This window comes from Oncorhynchus mykiss, chromosome 12, assembly GCF_013265735.2.
Source record: "Oncorhynchus mykiss isolate Arlee chromosome 12, USDA_OmykA_1.1, whole genome shotgun sequence".
NCBI lineage: Eukaryota > Metazoa > Chordata > Actinopteri > Salmoniformes > Salmonidae > Oncorhynchus > Oncorhynchus mykiss.
Genome location: NC_048576.1, coordinates 90,077,326 through 90,096,825, shown reverse-complemented (window position 1 = coordinate 90,096,825; position 19,500 = coordinate 90,077,326). Strand labels below are relative to the sequence as shown.

General features: G+C 44.9%; 1 protein-coding gene and 1 long non-coding RNA gene across 2 annotated transcripts in view; one reads left to right on the top strand and one right to left on the bottom strand.

Annotated features, from left to right (window-relative positions):
• Nucleotides 1–4,044: 4,044 nt before the first annotated feature.
• Nucleotides 4,045–4,488, bottom strand: LOC118937899. The gene is made up of 3 exons (XR_005035308.1): nucleotides 4,334–4,488; nucleotides 4,226–4,285; nucleotides 4,045–4,105 (listed from the first exon to the last, which is right to left on the bottom strand). It is a non-coding gene; the product is annotated as an uncharacterized LOC118937899 (long non-coding RNA).
• Nucleotides 4,489–11,513: 7,025 nt separating this feature from the next.
• Nucleotides 11,514–19,500, top strand: part of LOC110538818 (ras-related protein Rab-26-like) — a 120,692-nt gene continuing 112,705 nt past the window's right edge. The window contains exons 1-2 of the mRNA XM_036939137.1: nucleotides 11,514–12,463; nucleotides 17,905–18,015. Of these exons, the coding sequence (XP_036795032.1) occupies nucleotides 12,269–12,463; nucleotides 17,905–18,015 (306 nt within the window). The 5' untranslated portion in view covers nucleotides 11,514–12,268. The remainder of the gene's footprint in view (nucleotides 12,464–17,904; nucleotides 18,016–19,500) is intronic.

Sequence of the window (19,500 nt, the reverse complement as noted above, 5' to 3'; positions counted from 1 at the left end):
ATGCTTATTCCTGTAGCAGGCAGCCGATGCTAGTCAGCACACACACATAGAACATGTGAAGGTACACACACAGACACATGTATGTGGGTGACCGAGAGACTGAAAAACAGCTTCTATCTCAAGGTCATCAGACTGTTAAACAGCCACCACTAACATTGAGTGGCTGCTGCCAACACACTGACTCAACTCCAGCCACTTTAATAATGGGAAAAGATGGGAAATATATCACTTGCCACTTTAAACAATGCTACTTAATATAATGTTTACATACCCTACATTATTTATCTCATATGTATATGTATATACTGTACTCGATATCATCTACTGCATCTTTATGTAATACATGTATCACTAGCCACTTTAAACTATGCCACTTTGTTTACATACCCTACATTACTCATCTCATATGTATATACTGTACTCGATACCATCTACTGCATATTGCCTATGCCGTTCTGTACCATCACTCATTCATATATCTTTATGTACATATTCTTTATCCCTTTACACTTGTGTGTATAAGGTAGTAGTTTTGGAATTGTTAGGTTAGATTACTCGTTGGTTATAACTGCATTGTCGGAACTAGAAGCACAAGCATTTCGCTACACTCGCATTAACATCTGCTAACCATGTGTATGTGACAGATACATTTGATTTGATTGATTTGATTTGATGTGGACATATCGACACACGTGAAACACACAGACGTGTGTTTTACAGCCTTAACACGTACAGGTGGCTCTGCGGTGGTTGTCATAGCAACAGTCAACCGTTGGCTACTCAGCACACACACTGAGCATATGAGCTGGCAGGCTTCCACAAAATGCCTTTTCTACGATATACACACAACAGCATTAGGTCATATGAAACTGCTCACAACCACACACACTTAAACATGCATGTGACTAAAATAACTAGACACTAGCTCTGTTTGCACCTCCTCCACACACACACACACACACACACACACACACACACACACACACACACACACACACACACACATCCCAGCTGTCACCACTGCAGAAACCCTACAAACACACATATGCATCCTCACAAATACACACACTCAACCACACACACACACACACCATTTTCATTCCAGTTCTGAACCTAATCTGGTATGTGTGTGTGTGTGTGTGTGTGTGTGTGTGTGTGTGTGTGTGTGTGTGTGTGTGTGTGTGTGTGTGTGTGTGTGTGTGTGTGTGTGTGTGTGTGTGTGTGTGTGTGTGTGTCACCCTCTCACAGTGCCATGGTACCATGCAAGCTTCCAACTGAGCCCAGCAAAGTGGCACTGAGTCAGAAGGAAAGGAAAGGCATGGTCTGCTTCCCAAATGGCACCCTATTCCCTGTTAAGTGCACTCCTTTTGACCAGGGCTAATAGGGCTCTGGTCAAAAGTAGTGCACTATGTCGGGAATAGGGTGCCATTTGGGACATAACCTCATGACCTTTTACTGAGCCATTTACTGGGGCCTCCTCAGTGCTGTGAAATATTACTGCCACCTAAAACACAATCTGCTTAGAATCTACTCCTAGAGGAAAGAGAGGAGTGAACACAACACCTTTGACATGCCTTGTACTTTATTATCTTCTCCTTCGTCTTTCTCTTTCTTTCTGTCTATCTCAATCCATCTCTTAGTCTATTTTACCCAGCGATGAAGCCTGTAACATAGCCGTCACTCCGTATGTAATCTGGCCTGTGCTTTACCCTGCATTTCTCCCTGCTGTTTGCTTGTGTACTCTCCCTGTCACCACATCGCTCGGCAACCGTTAGCGGCTAGTGCCATGTGTGAGGTCACAAATCACGTCACCTCTGCAACGGGAGACGGTGACACTGACACTTTCAGGAAGCACCATGGGTGTGGGGGATTTATGGCAGTGGGGCCCCGGGAAGCCCTGAATGCAGAGAATGACCCCATTAAGAGGTGACTGGCATCTCTCCTATCCCTCCTTGTAGAGGAGACAACAAGTGGTGGTTAGCACTAGTCGATAAATCAGAAAGAGATTTATCTGAGAGAGAGAGACACAGAGAGAGAGCGAGAGAGCGCGAGAGCAAGAGAGTGAGAGAGAGTGAGGGAGAGAGAGTGAGGGAGAGCGAGAGAGAAAACGAGAGAACAAGAGAGAGAGAGAGAACAAGAGAGAATAAGAACGAGAGTAAAAGAGAGAGCTGAATAAATGCGTAGCAGATATATTTTCCCCTTGATGATAATTCTGCCACTATTTGAGTTTTTCTTCCTGGTACCCAGGCTGTTGCCTACCTGTCCATGGAGTATTGAGCATGTATTACTCTCAACACCTCAGATTAGGCCCCAGCTACAGCTCTCTGAGGCCTCCTGCTGGGTTACTGTTAAATACAACATGAAAAGCCCAGGCCTATTTAAAAAGTGCCAAAGCAGGGAGGATTGCCATGTTGCACTAGGCTACATTATTGTCATGATGTTGGTGTATGAGACTGCAACTGACACAATGGCAAGTCTAAGGGTACGTCCGAAATGGCACCTCATTCCCTTCATAGAGCCCTGGGCCCTAGTCAGACGTAGGGCACTATACAGTGTAGAAATATACCACCTATTATACCACCTATCCCTGGTCAGACGTAGGGCACTATACAGTATGGGAATATACCATCTATTATACCACCTATCCCTGGTCAGATGTAGGGCACTATACAGTATGGGAATATACCATCTATTATACCACCTGTCCCTGGTCAGATGTAGGGCACTATACAGTATGGGAATATACCATCTAATATACCACCTATCCCTGGTCAGATGTAGGGCACTATACAGTATGGGAATATACCATCTATCCCTGGTCAGATGTAGGGCACTATACAGTGTAGAAATATACCACCTATTATACCACCTATCCCTGGTCAGACGTAGGGCACTATACAGTATGGGAATATACCATCTATCCCTGGTCAGATGTAGGGCACTATACAGTATAGGAATATACCACCTAATATACCACCTATCCCTGGTCAGATGTAGGGCACTATACAGTATGGGAATATACCACCTATCCCTGGTCAGATGTAGGGCACTATACAGTATAGGAATATACCACCTATCCCTGGTCAGATGTAGGGCACTATACCGTATGGGAATATACCATCTATTATACCACCTAGCCCTGGTCAGATGTAGGGCACTATACAGTGTAGGAATATACCACCTAATATACCACCTATCCCTGGTCAGATGTAGGGCACTATACAGTATGGGAATATACCACCTAATATACCACCTATCCCTAGTCAGATGTAGGGCACTATACAGTATGGGAATATACCATCTATTATACCACCTAGCCCTGGTCAGATGTAGGGCACTATACAGTATGGGAATATACCACCTAGCCCTGGTCAGATGTAGGGCACTATACAGTATGGGAATATACCATATATTATACCACCTGTCCCTGGTCAGATGTAGGGCACTATACAGTGTAGGAATATACCATCTATTATACCACCTAGCCCTGGTCAGATGTAGGGCACTATACAGTGTAGGAATATACCACCTAATATACCACCTATCCCTGGTCAGATGTAGGGCACTATACAGTGTAGGAATATACCACCTATCCCTGGTCAGATGTAGGGCACTATACAGTATGGGAATATACCACCTATTATACCACCTAGCCCTGGTCAGATGTAGGGCACTATACAGTATGGGAATATACCATCTATTATACCACCTATCCCTGGTCAGATGTAGGGCACTATACAGTATGGGAATATACCATCTATTATACCACCTATCCCTGGTCAGATGTAGGGCACTATACAGTGTAGGAATATACCACCTATCCCTGGTCAGATGTAGGGCACTATACCGTATGGGAATATACCATCTATTATACCACCTATCCCTGGTCAGATGTAGGGCACTATACAGTGTAGGAATATACCACCTATCCCTGGTCAGATGTAGGGCACTATACAGTATGGGAATATACCACCTATTATACCACCTAGCCCTGGTCAGATGTAGGGCACTATACAGTATGGGAATATACCATCTATTATACCACCTATCCCTGGTCAGATGTAGGGCACTATACAGTGTAGGAATATACCATCTATTATACCACCTATCCCTGGTCAGATGTAGGGCACTATACAGTGTAGAAATATACCACCTATTATACCACCTATCCCTGGTCAGATGTAGGGCACTATACAGTGTAGAAATATACCACCTAATATACCACCTATCCCTGGTCAGACGTAGGGCACTATACAGTATGGGAATATACCATCTATTATACCACCTATCCCTGGTCAGATGTAGGGCACTATACAGTGTAGGAATATACCACCTAGCCCTGGTCAGATGTAGGGCACTATACAGTGTAGGAATATACCATCTATTATACCACCTATCCCTGGTCAGATGTAGGGCACTATACAGTGTAGAAATATACCACCTAATATACCACCTATCCCTGGTCAGACGTAGGGCACTATACAGTATGGGAATATACCATCTATTATACCACCTATCCCTGGTCAGATGTAGGGCACTATACAGTGTAGGAATATACCATCTATCCCTGGTCAGATGTAGGGCACTATACAGTGTAGGAATATACCACCTATCCCTGGTCAGACGTAGGGCACTATACAGTATGGGAATATACCATCTATTATACCACCTATCCCTGGTCAGATGTAGGGCACTATACAGTATGGGAATATACCATCTATTATACCACCTGTCCCTGGTCAGATGTAGGGCACTATACAGTATGGGAATATACCATCTATTATACCACCTAGCCCTGGTCAGATGTAGGGCACTATACAGTATGGGAATATACCACCTAATATACCACCTATCCCTGGTCAGACGTAGGGCACTATACAGTATGGGAATATACCATCTATTATACCACCTAGCCCTGGTCAGACGTAGGGCACTATACAGTATAGCAATATACCACCTAGCCCTGGTCAGACGTAGGGCACTATACAGTATGGGAATATACCACCTAATATACCACCTAGCCCTGGTCAGACGTAGGGCACTATACAGTATGGGAATATACCACCTATCCCTGGTCAGATGTAGGGCACTATACAGTATGGGAATATACCATCTATTATACCACCTAGCCCTGGTCAGATGTAGGGCACTATACAGTGTAGGAATATACCACCTATTATACCACCTAGCCCTGGTCAGATGTAGGGCACTATACAGTATGGGAATATACCACCTAATATACCACCTATCCCTGGTCAGATGTAGGGCACTATACAGTATGGGAATATACCACCTAATATACCACCTATCCCTGGTCAGATGTAGGGCACTATACAGTGTAGGAATATACCATCTATTATACCACCTATCCCTGGTCAGATGTAGGGCACTATACAGTATGGGAATATACCACCTAATATACCACCTATCCCTGGTCAGATGTAGGGCACTATACAGTGTAGGAATATACCACCTATCCCTGGTCAGATGTAGGGCACTATACAGTGTAGGAATATACCACCTATCCCTGGTCAGATGTAGGGCACTATACAGTATGGGAATATACCATCTATTATACCACCTATCCCTGGTCAGATGTAGGGCACTATACAGTATGGGAATATACCACCTAATATACCACCTATCCCTGGTCAGATGTAGGGCACTATACAGTATGGGAATATACCATCTATCCCTGGTCAGATGTAGGGCACTATACAGTATGGGAATATACCATCTATTATACCACCTATCCCTGGTCAGATGTAGGGCACTATACAGTGTAGGAATATACCACCTATCCCTGGTCAGATGTAGGGCACTATACAGTATGGGAATATACCATCTATCCCTGGTCAGATGTAGGGCACTATACAGTATGGGAATATACCATCTATTATACCACCTAGCCCTGGTCAGACGTAGGGCACTATACAGTATGGGAATATACCATCTATTATACCACCTATCCCTGGTCAGATGTAGGGCACTATACAGTGTAGGAATATACCACCTATCCCTGGTCAGATGTAGGGCACTATACAGTATGGGAATATACCATCTATTATACCACCTATCCCTGGTCAGATGTAGGGCACTATACAGTATGGGAATATACCACCTAATATACCACCTATCCCTGGTCAGATGTAGGGCACTATACAGTGTAGGAATATACCACCTATCCCTGGTCAGATGTAGGGCACTATACAGTATGGGAATATACCATCTATTATACCACCTATCCCTGGTCAGATGTAGGGCACTATACAGTGTAGGAATATACCATCTATTATACCACCTATCCCTGGTCAGATGTAGGGCACTATACAGTATGGGAATATACCACCTAATATACCACCTATCCCTGGTCAGATGTAGGGCACTATACAGTATGGGAATATACCACCTAATATACCACCTATCCCTGGTCAGATGTAGGGCACTATACAGTATGGGAATATACCATCTATTATACCACCTAGCCCTGGTCAGATGTAGGGCACTATACAGTATGGGAATATGCCATCTATTATACCACCTATCCCTGGTCAGATGTAGGGCACTATACAGTATGGGAATATACCATCTATTATACCACCTATCCCTGGTCAGATGTAGGGCACTATACAGTATGGGAATATACCATCTATTATACCACCTAGCCCTGGTCAGATGTAGGGCACTATACAGTATGGGAATATACCACCTAATATACCACCTAGCCCTGGTCAGACGTAGGGCACTATACAGTATGGGAATATACCACCTAATATACCACCTATCCCTGGTCAGATGTAGGGCACTATACAGTATGGGAATATACCATCTATTATACCACCTAGCCCTGGTCAGATGTAGGGCACTATACAGTATGGGAATATACCATCTATTATACCACCTATCCCTGGTCAGACGTAGGGCACTATACAGTGTAGAAATATACCACCTAATATACCACCTATCCCTGGTCAGATGTAGGGCACTATACAGTATGGGAATATACCATCTATTATACCACCTATCCCTGGTCAGATGTAGGGCACTATACAGTATGGGAATATACCATCTATTATACCACCTATTCACTGGAGAAGGGGAAAGAGTTTAAATATCACACCAGTGTGATGTTGTTATTGGCTTGGTATCTGTGGGGTATATCAGTCAAATAGAGTGGCTAAAAATAACATAGTAAAAATGATGACATATAACACAACCCGTGGCTCTACCAGTCAAAATGAATTACTAATCTGCTAGTGTACATGGATCAAGTAGATCCATTCCACTCCACTAGCTTTATTGATTGTGTTTTGATCCAGTCCTGAGCTCTGCCTGGGCTCCTGAGCTGTCATTATTCTTAGTACGGTGCTACTTTAAAGTCCCATACAGTATATATGTATGTGTGAAGGTGATGTCATGAAAACAGTTGAATGTTTTATGAGTCAAGTAATAGCATGGAAAACAATCCCATGGAGAGTTTGTTAAAACTGCTTTGCCATGGCTTTGAAGCTGGTCTTTCTATTCTTATTATTGATCTAATGTTGGTCTCTCTCTCTCTCTCTCTCTCTCTCTCTCTCTCTCTCTCTCTCTCTCTCTCTCTCTCTCTCTCGCTCCTCTCCATCTCTCTCTCTCTCTTTCTCTCTCGCTCTCTCTCTCTCGCTCCTCTCCATTTCTCTCTCTCTCTCGCTCCTCTCACTCCTCTCCATCTCTCTCTCTCGCTCCTCTCCATCTCTCTCTTTCGCTCTCTCTCTCTCTCTCGCTCTCTCTTTCTCCTCTCATCTCTCTCTCTCCCACTCCTCTCCATCTCTCTCTCCTCTCCATCTCTTTCTTTCCTCTCCATCTCTCTCTCCTCTCCATCTCTTTCTTTCCTCTCCATCTCTCTCTCTCCCTCTCTCTCTATCTAAATCCATCTGTTAGCCTATTTTACCCAACGTTAATTAAAGCCTGTAACATAACCACCACTCTGTATGTAATCTGGCCTGTGTTACGCGTTTTTCCCTGCTGTTTGTTTGTGTACTCTCCCTTTCTCCACCATTTAGCTTTCGCCCCCTTTCACCAAACACATGTTACTACCTGGAAACACCATTTGAGCTGAGTCTCAAACAACAATAACACATACCATGCTAAAAGACTAAGGCCAACAGTAATAGCGTTTTAATTGAAACCCCAAGTCACCCTTCCCCCTTTCTCTGTCTCTGGTAATCTTTGTTCTCTCTATCCACTTCAAGACACCCAAGGAATAGAATGAGCTCGAGAAGGAGGCAGAGAGTGAGTGTCCGGCAGTCCAGTGGTGGTCACCCTGCCAAGCACTGACTGAGAGTCGTAGGAGAGGGGCATGCACTGGCAGGTTGCCCCTCGGCCCTCGCACCACTTGGTACTGTAGGGGCAGCTGAGGGAGTGAGTGAAGTGAGTGAAGATTAAAATGCTACCCCTCCCCCCTCACACCCCCCAACACTTGATAGGTCTTTGGGTGGGGTGGGTGAGCGGCTGGCCCGGGCGGCTGCAGGGCCCTTCAAGCCCCTCTTAACCCACGCTCAGGGCACCTGACCCTGGGTAAACTTACACATGCCTGAGGCTCTCTGGACGTAGATGGACGTGCTGTGTGTTGTGACACCGAGTGTGTTCTGACCTCACAGCAACGGGTATGGCACACTGCCCCTATGTCCCCCATCACTTCCAAATCAACGTTTCTAGTACCCAAGCACCTGACCAAGGACCTGCTGGCATTCGTTACTGTCGAAAACACCTGGGTTCAATTACAATTTGATATCTTTCAAACACTCTTAGCGTTTGCTTTAGCCTGCCTGGAGTGCCATGTGGGCGGTTTCTACACCAGTCAAGCTCAATCAAGAACAGATAATGCATTTGAAATGATGTAAAATATTGTTTGGACCCAGGTCTGATGTTTCAGGGTGTTGGTGGTGATATTGTCATGGGCAACACTTCACGTCCAAGGTGTGGCTAGTGTGATGTTAAACTGTGGGAGTAATGATAGTATTATCTGTGGTGTGTTTGAGCACAAACAACATAATGTTGTGTCCCAGTTATCACATTGACATCAAAATGAAATAAAAACATGACACTCAAGCTGGTCTCTTATAACTCTAAGGAGTTGTGCACACGCATGCTGAAACACATGCACACGCATGGCAATTAAACGCCTGTATTCAGGAGTACACTCACAGGTCATATTGAACACGCCTTGACAAGGCTGGTCATTTCTCTAGGAGCATGGATCAATTCTAGGCCGCCCTTTTTCTCTCATCACTCCTTCCCTCCTGCTTTCCTCCTTGCCTCTAAAATGTCCAGCTGTTCCAAGTGGAGACAGCTGCGTTTGGAGTGGAACCAATCAGCTGTCAGAGGAGAGAGAGGGGTGACGGAGAGGTGGGGGATGAAGGTTTAGGGGGGGATGTGGTCCCAGGGAGAGGCCTCTGGCTCTGTCCCCCTCTCTGAGGTAGTGGTGGTGGGGGGAGGGAGGGAGGGAGAGGGTGGTGTGTTGGAGCAAGGGAGGGTGGAGGTCTAAAAATGCTGACAGACAGCAGTTTTGAGGCCAAGGAGAGGTGGGCCTGGGCTGCCAGCTGTCCTTGTGCGTCCAGACAGTCCCTCTCGTCCCTCTCACTAGACCGTTGAGTTGGGCAGCAGGGTCAGCTCACTGGTTTGACCAATAAAATGTATCCTGAGTCCATAAGAAGTATGAACTTTATTTCTTTGAGTGCTGTGGGGTAACACGGTCTAAAGACACTGTCTGTCTGTCTGTCTGTCTGTCTGTCTGTCTGCCTGTCTGTCTGTCTGTCTGCCTGTCTGTCTGTCTGCCTGTCTGTCTGTCTGTCTGTCTGTCTGTCTGTCTGTCTGCCTGCCTGCCTGCCTGCCTGCCTGTCTGTCTGTCTGTCTGTCTGCCTGCCTGCCTGCCTGCCTGCCTGTCTGTCTGTCTGTCTGTCTGTCTGTCTGTCTGTTTGCCTGCCTGCCTGCCTGCCTGCGTGCGTGCGTGCGTGCGTCTGCCTGCCTGCCTGTCTGTCTGTCTGTCTGTCTGTCTGTCTGTGTGTGTGTGTGTGTGTGTGTCTGCCTGCCTGCCTGTCTGTCTGTCTGTCTGTTTGCCTGCCTGCCTGCCTGCGTGCGTGCGTGCGTGCGTCTGCCTGCCTTCCTGCCTGTCTGTCTGTCTGTCTGTCTGTCTGTCTGTCTGTCTGTCTGTCTGTCTGTCTGTCTGTCTGTCTGTCTGTCTGTCTGCCTGCCTGCCTGCCTGCCTGCCTGCCTGCCTGCCTGCCTGCCTGCCTGACTGCCTACACACTGTGTGTGTGTGTGTGTGTGTGTGTGTGTGTGTGTGTGTGTGTGTGTGTGTGTGTGTGTGTGTGTGTGTGTGTGTGTGTGTGTGTGTGGAGACAGACAGATCACCTTTTTGAACTGAGCTAAGCAATTCAAAGAAAACATATAAAAACAAAGTAACGGAGGTAAAAAAAAGCACTCAGTCACCTGCATGGATTGTAAACATGGGCCTGTTCATTTGTCTGTGATATGCCATTAGCTTTCCCATTGTTTTAACAGTGTGATGCCTGGAGCAACAACAACAAAAATACTAAACATATTAATGTGAAATTAAAATAAAGTGAATATGAACATGCTAATTGAACGCTCTTTCTTTTGCTTTTACAATTCCAAATGTAATGTCTGGCCTGTAGCTCCCTCTGGTGGCGCTTTACTAAAATCACATTCAAATCACTGTAAAATAGACTGATTCTAATGACCAATCAACAATACAATCATAGTTTATCAGGTGCAATCTTCATTGTTCCAACTGTATTAAGTTATCATGCAGATATAACGTGGTTAACAGATCCATGGCTCTGCGTGGTAGTCTAGGATACAGTCTGAATACATTTGGTGTTGAAATAGCATGGCTGGTGTGCAGGTAAACGTTGAGCACTAATTAAATTCTCCTATCCGGGATGAATTTAGGTCTGTGGATTACGTTATCTTGGTTTTTGAGTAAAGAAAATACTTGCGAAATATGTGTCTGCTTATTCAAAAAATTGTGTTGGTTATTAACATAGGAGCAAATGGGTACCACTTTGACTTGTGAATTTACATATGCATACATGTTGAATAGCCATAGACTAATGCACTTTGAATCACTTCGAGATTAGATCACCGTGCTGCGCATGTGCAGTGTTAAAGCAAGTTCCTTTCCATTCAAGAACTGTAGGCTACAGCCAGCTGGTAGTTACCACAGCCATAAAGTCATGATTATGGCCATACCTCGCCTATTTCTAAATGTATCTTCTTAAAATCTGATTTTAAACCTAAACCGAACCTTTAATTAAGACCAAAAATACCAAAATACAATTTTTACGATAGGCCTATAGCCAATTGACTTTGTGGCTGTGGTAACGCGCCTCGATAGCCCAGAACAACAAGAACAATAATGATTGTTCACTCACTGGCATAAGGACATGTGTGCATAGTTAACTGATTGGTTCTTGATGAACATTTTAAAATTATTACTCTTGTCATCCCAAGAACTGGTAGGTCTACTTTACTGACTCATAACAACAATTGGCCACTTAACGGGCGCATACCAGGAAAAACTATGAGTTTGAAAGATAATTAATAATAATTGTTTGTTTTCAGAAACGGATACTGTTTTAGCCTAAACAGCTCAGTATTGCTCCACTTTCCAGATATCCGGTGGATTTATTTGAAAGGGCAGCGGGCGCTTTCCATGGTGCTGAATGGCTGTTAAAACGCAGTGTTCCTTTGAAAGTGTTTCAGAATTCCCTACAAGCAGCCCGCGAAATGTTGTCCAGCAGCGCTCAAAACTTCGCTTATCTTCTCGCTCACCGCACACGCTCAAAAGGTGGAGTTTGTTAGTGCGTTGCTTGAGACCCCGGCTGCCTGTGGCTATTGGAAAAGGCTGCTAAAATCCCAGTCTCATCATTGGCAATGCAAAAGCAGGAGGGACCGGAACAAGGACAAGAGCGCAGTTCACCTGTGTTTCAGGAGGTAGCCTAGCAGTGTGGTTTCTGCTCTACAGAGAGAAGACGCAATTCGAACCGTTCACTCGTTGTATCGTGACATGAGAAAAGTGTCGCTAGCCATGATTTCAACGTGCAGGTGAAACCGGAGAAGATGTTTTTTATTTCAGTCCCACTGCACAACTTCTAAAACAAAAAAACAATAATTAATCTTGTTTATCGTCCGCGAGCGCTCAAATATTTCGCGCCACTCTCAGACGTCACACTTTCTCAAAAACTATAAACTGTTTGGAGTGAAAACAATGTCCCGCAAAAAGGCGGGTAAGGGCAAAAACGCCAACAGCAGCCCGACGACAGGCATCCCCACCGGAAACCAGAAAGGGGAAACTGGGAAGAGCACCGCAGGGACGGGGAGCGTGGTGCAGGCGAATGGTATGGTTCATCCGAGCAGACCCTCACTCAGCAACAGCAGCGAGTTTTATGACATCGCATTCAAGGTAAATGCACCTGAGCATCATGCTATGATAGCCATTATTTGTAAACAATAACATTAGGTAACTTTATTATTTTATCTCAGTAAATTGCTAGTTTGTTAGGCTATTATTATTCAACAACATACATACATACATACATACATACAGTGGGGCAAAAAAAGTATTTAGTCAGCCACCAATTGTGCAAGTTCTCCCACTTAAAAAGATGAATACTTATTTTCCACCATAATTTGCAAGTAAATTCAATAAAATCCTACAATGTGATTTTCTGGATTTTATTTTCTCATTTTGTCTGTCAGTGTACCTATGATGAAAATTACAGGCCTCTCTCATCTTTTTAAGTGGGAGAACTTGCACAATTGGTGGCTGACTAAATACTTTTTTGCCCCACTGTATATTAGTGGCTACCGATGACCGGTTGATGGGCTACACATGACAGGTTGATGGGCTACACATGACAGGTTGATGGGCTACACATGACAGGTTGATGGGCTACATATGGCAGGTTGATGGACTACACATGACAGGTTGATGGGCTACACATGACAGGTTGATGGGCTACACATGACAGGTTGTTGGGCTACACATGGCAGGTTGATGGGCTACACATGACAGGTTGATGGGCTACACATGGCAGGTTGATGGGCTACACATGACAGGTTGATGGGCTACACGTGACAGGTTGATGGGCTACACATGACAGGTTGTTGGGCTACACATGGCAGGTTGATGGGCTACACATGACAGGTTGATGGGCTACACATGGCAGGTTGATGGGCTACACATGACAGGTTGATGGGCTACACATGACAGGTTGATAGGCTACACATGGCAGGTTGATGGGCTACACGTGACAGGTTGATGGGCTACACATGGCAGGTTGATGGGCTACAGATAATAAATGTAATGTGTGAATGTGCATCAAGCAAGTAGGCCAAGACCTAGGTTATCCTACATGTTTGAAAGGACTAATGGGATGTAAACATTATGTTGTGTATAACTTTAATCACCACAGTGAACTTTTGTGTTCACCTTGTCAAGCCTGGGGTGTTTTACAAGACCACAAAACACTCATTCATCAAACTGAGCTATTTCCTCTGCCACAGCTGTGTCACTAAAGACAATCAATAGCACCTCAGCAAGCAAAGAAGGTCACATATGGGACCAAGAGCCAACACATCTCATAATGTATTCTCTATTTGGCAGTTTTCTGTGTACTAGTGAAGCCGTGTCGTCTTAAGGCTAATAAACAGGTTGTGATGGCTGTCAATTCATCCTGCCACTGCTTCAAAGTTCTCTCTTCCTTACCTCATCTCTCTCTCTCTTCTCTCCTTTCTTATCCTTTTCCTCTCCTCTCTCGCCATTTCCCTAAAAATGGTGAGATGTGTTGCCAAACTGTCTTCCTTCTGGCTGTCCCTCCGGTGATGTGCCCGGTGATGTGCCCGTCTGTCTTTGAAGTGACTGATTATTAGGAAGAGCCAACTGATTAAACAAAGGGAAGCAGTGGTTATTAGGAAGAGCCAACATGGTTTCTTACCAATCCCCATTATGTTGATGAGTCACTGTTAGTTAAGCTGTCTGAATGGTAGTCTATTTCTCTGACATACTCCTGTTGCTCCATTAAGAGTGAGGATATACTGAACCAAATATAAATGCAACATGTAAAGTGTTGGTCTCATGTTTCATGAGCTGAAATGAAAGATCCCTGTTAGTGAGCATTTCGCCTTTGCCAAGATAATCCGTTCGCCTGACTGTTGTGGCATATCAATAAACTGATTAAACAGCATGTTCATTACACAGGTGCACCTTGTGCTGGGGGCAATATTAGGTCAACTTTGTGAACAGTGTCCCATGGTGGGGTTATGGTATGGGCAGGCATAAACTACAGACAACAAGAACAATTGCATTTTATCCATGGCAATTTGAACGCACAGAGATACAGTGATGATCCTGAGGCTCATTGTTGTACCAGTCATCTGCCGCCATCACCTCATGTTTCAGCTTGATAATGCACGGCCCCATGTCAAATGAATCTGTACACAATTCCTGGAAGACTGAAATTGTCCCATTTCTTCCATGGCCTGCATACTCATCAGACATGTCACCCATTGAGCATGTTTGGGATGCTCTGGATTGATGTGTACGACAGCGTGTTTCAGTTCCTCCCAATATCCAGCAATTTCGCACAGCCATTGAAGAGGAGTGAAACAACATTCCACAATCAACAGCCTGATCAACTCTATGCAAAGGAGATGTGTTGTGCTGCACGAGGCAAATGGTGGTCACACCAGATACTGACTGGTTTTCTGATCCATGCCCCTACCTTATTTTGAAGGTAGCTTTGACCAACAGATGCATATCTGTATTCCCAGTCATGTGAAATCCATAGATAAAATCAAATGTATTTATATAGCCCTTCATACATCAGCTGATATCTCAAAGTGCTGTACAGAAACCCAGCCTAAAACCCCAAACAGCAAGCAATGCAGGTGTAGAAGCACGTTGGCTAGGAAAAACTCCCTAGAAAGGCCAAAACCTAGGAAGAAACCTAGAGAGGAACCAGGCTATGAGGGGTGGCCAGTCCTCTTCTGGCTGTGCCGGGTGGAGATTATAACAGAACATGGCCAAGATGTTCAAATGTTCATAAATGACCAGCATGGTCAAATAATAACAATCACAGTAGTTGTCGAGGGTGCAGCAAGTCAGCACCTCAGGAGTAAATGTCAGTTGGCTTTTCATAGCCGATCATTAAGAGTATCTCTACCACTCCTGCTGTCTCTAGAGAGTTGAAAACAGCAAGTCTGGGACAGGTAGCACGTCCGGTGAACAGGTCAGGGAAACATAGCCGCAGGCAGAACAGTTGAAACTGGAGCAGCAGCACGGCCAGGTGGACTGAGGACAGCAAGGAATCATCATGCCAGGTAGTCCTGAGGCATGGTCCTAGGGCTCAGGTCCTCTGAGAGAGAGAAAGAAAGAGAGAAGGAGAGAATTAGAGAGCATACTTAAATTCACACAGGACACCGGATAAGACAGCAGAAGTACTCCAGATATAACAGACTGACCCTAGCCCCCCGACACATAAACTGCTGCAGCATAAATACTGGAGGCTGAGCCAGGAGGGGTCAGGAGACACTGTGGCCCAATTCGATTAGGGCCTAATTAAATGTATTTCAATTGACTGATTTCCTTATATGAACTGTAACTCATTAAAATCATTGAAATTGTTGCGTTTTAATATTTTTGTTCAGTTTTGAGGGAGCATGCTGACTGCAGGAATGTCCAACTGGCCTCGTAACCACACAACCCTTCTTTGTTTTAGTCAGTTAGAAATGTGGCAGCTCTTGAAAAGGATAGGCCTAGAGCAACAACCCAACCCCTGGAGACAGTTGCAGATTTACAAAATGTCATTCAATTTGGCACCCTTGAGACTATTACCCAGAAATACTCGCACAGTGGAGCTCATTTGTAGCATTTCATACATTGCTCACCTCAGTTGAGCTCACAAGCATTATGCCAACTGGAGGCTGTTCATTTCATCATTCAAGCCCAAAAACAAGAGCCTTAAAGGATCACTTCACTTAAACTATATTTAGATATTTAGTTCATTATTCCACTGTTAATACATTCCCAAAACAATGTGCATGTCACAAGATAGTTTTTGCTCTGTACTGAAAGTGCTCTATGATGAAGATGCATTCAGTTTTTGAGTGAAATATCAGTTGAAACAACGGCTAAAGCCAGTGTGGGGGAAAAAACTCCTAACACCAATGTTCTTCCTTCGAGTCACTGACTCAAACATCAGAGAGAAGTTGAGTTTGCTGTGTGCTGAGGGAAACTCTGCTCATAGACACTGAGAGCGAAACCACAGCGTTTTCCAGTCAGTTTACTGGGCCAGGAATGAGATGTAGCCTGCACCCTACAAAGGGGTTTGATTTGCGGTGCGCCACTGGATCCGCTGTGTGCGGGGGCTGGCGGCCTGCGAGAGCCTGGTTTATTACAGCTGATCTGTGCTGAGGCAGCTGCCATATGTCACTCACCGTACACTCTGTAGAGCAGCGCATAGTCTGGGAGATGATTAACAGAGGAAAAACAGGGTACTTCACTTCCTGCTCTATTCACTCTGCCTGGGTCTGTTTAAAATACTGCTGTTTTAAGAGGGAGACAGAGAGTAAAAGACAGGAGAGGATGAAAGAACAGAGGAGGAGATGAGAGGGGAAGAGAGAAGAGGGTTAGATAAGGATAAGAGAGGATGGAAGAACAGAGGAGATGAGAGGGGAAGAGAGGAGGGGTAGATAAGGATAAGAGAGGATGGAAGAACAGAGGAGGAGATGAGAGGGGAAGAGAGAAGAGGGGTAGATAAGGATAAGAGAGGATGTGGGAACAGGAGAGAAGATTCGAGGAATGAAGATGCCACTGAGATTTTATCAACCTGACCTTACCTGGCTAGATCTCTACTGCATCTCTACTGATTACACTAAACACTTCAACTCTTTAATGTCATTAGGCCCCAGAAAGAGGGGAATGTGTGCAGCAGGACACTCACTCACACGCACAGGCACATAATTCAGTATTGCTATCCGACCAAAATTAAGAGCAGAACCAAATTTCCAGATGCCCAGTCACACTCATCTCTACTGGCCAAACACCAACATGTCGAGGGCGCTTTAATCCATTTATCATAAGGTTTAATGAGAATCTAATAATAATGCTGAACAAAACAAATGACCAGATGTGCAATAATGTCTAGGTGACTTCCTTATGGCCACTTGTGTTCCTGATGTTTACCTGTGTTAAGAGACAATGTCACATAAGTGAATGGAGTTATAATGGTTTGCTAGAGGTCTGATATTTCCTGTAGTGAACATAGCCATTGTGTACAGCAGTGATTCTTGGATTTTTCGGCTGGAACAACTCGGCTGGAACAACTCGGCTGGAACAACGCGTCTGTAAAAACTCGGCTGGAACAATTCGGCTGGAACAACGCGTCTGTAAAAACTTGGCTGGAACAACTCGGCTGGAACAACGCGTCTGTAAAAACTCGGCTGGAACAACTCGGCTGGAACAACGCATCTGTAAAAACTCGGCTCGAACAACTCGGCTGGAACAACGCGTCTGTAAAAACTCGGCTGGAACAACGCGGCTGGGACAACGCGGCTGGGACAACGCGGCTGGGACAACGCGGCTGGGACAACGCGGCTGGAACACACCAATATGTTGTGACCAGGGACGTTATGAGGGAGGAGATTGGGGGTTGTGCTGAAAGACTATTGAACTGTTTTGTCTCTCTGGGGAAGTGTGCTGGAACCTGTCATGTTCAGTTTGTCCTTGTTACATTGAGACAAAGGGAATGTTCACTTACTGTTTAACCTTCCTTTGTGCAGCTTTGTGGGATGTGTGTTTAAAAAAAACCTTTCATTCAGTTTGTCCCTCTTGCTGTGCTGTAGGTGATGCTGGTGGGAGACTCCGGGGTGGGGAAGACCTGTCTGCTGGTGCGCTTCAAAGACGGAGCCTTCCTGGCAGGAAGCTTCATCTCTACTGTGGGCATCGACTTCAGGGTGAGTGGGGATGGATAATACATGGACACACACACACGTTTCTATAAAAAGGGTAACATTCCATCAATGTCCTTCATACCTCATATTTGTATATAAAATGGGTCCATTCCTGGCTGAACTTTTGAATAGATGTTTTCCAGAACAGAGCTTCTCCTGTGTCTTTAAGCCCTGAGGCTGGAAGTGTTTCCTCTGTGGATACCAGTCTCTCTCTGGAAGACCTATCGATTCTTAAATTAGTTTGACATGCTTTCATTTAGGAACCGTCCCCTGCTGATTGGCATCTCCTCTCCTGTGCCAAATCCACGGCCCCCCCATGGGCAGAGAGAAATACATCTAGGAATGAGTCTGGGTTCTGGAATTTAATTTCCAATGAGTCTGGGGGGAAGGGGGGGGGGTTGTTTGTGTTTGTGTCAGTGGAGGCTGCTGAGGGGAGGACGGCTGATAATAATGGCTGGAATGAAGCGATATGTTTGAAGTATTTGATACCATTCCACCTATACTGTTCCAGCCATTACCACGAGCCCGTCCTCCCCAATTAAGGTGCCACCAACCTCCTGTGGTGTGTATCTGTTGGCGTGTATGTGTGCACGTGTGTGTTGTTCCTGGTTGGTTTCTCCTTCATTGTATTTCTGTATTGCTTCTTGATGTAATGCTACTGCACTGCTTTTGTTCATCTCTTTTCAGTACGTTTAACTGCAGACCCTATAGACTCAAGGCTAGTGCAAGCTATAGCCCTTAAAGCCTTTCCTTTAGAGTGGTCACACACATGCTGTAGCATTATCTGACTAGCCACAGCGGCTCTGAACTCCTAACATAAAGGCTTACTGCCTGGTCTGCTCATGTCATATTGATTGGTTATTTAATTGTGTTGCTGCGCTGTGAGACCCTCGTGATTACGTTTTCACCCTCAAGGTTCTCCCTGGCTCTCCTCTGCATGGCATGGCCTCTTGGTAAACCGTTCCTCTACTGGATCTCATCCAGCTTGTAAAAGCTTTGTAATTCACACCATAAAACCTTCCCATTCAATCCTATTAAATCAAATGTATTTCATTGCCATTATATTTCAAATCCTTTGTCATTATTACCCTCAAGGTTCTCGCTGGCTCCCCACTGCATGGCCTCTTGTTACAGTACAACAGTACCTCTACAGCAGGGATCATCAACTAGATTCATCCAGCGTGTAAAACCTTTACGATTCACACCAAAGAAATTAAATGAATATAACTGATATTCAAGTAATTATATTTCTATGTTTCACTATTTCTTATAAAATGGTCACAGTTATGGCTTTTGTTGATTCTCATACTGGATGAACCTAGATATAGCAGGCATAGAACTGTTTACCTTGCTGCGATTGGCTGAAAGGGCTGGTCTGCGTCCCAAATGCCACCCTATTCCCTACACAGTACACTGCTTTTGCCCATAGGGCTCTGGTTAAAGGTAGTGCTCTATGTAGGGTAGTGCTCTATGTAGGGTAGTGGTCTA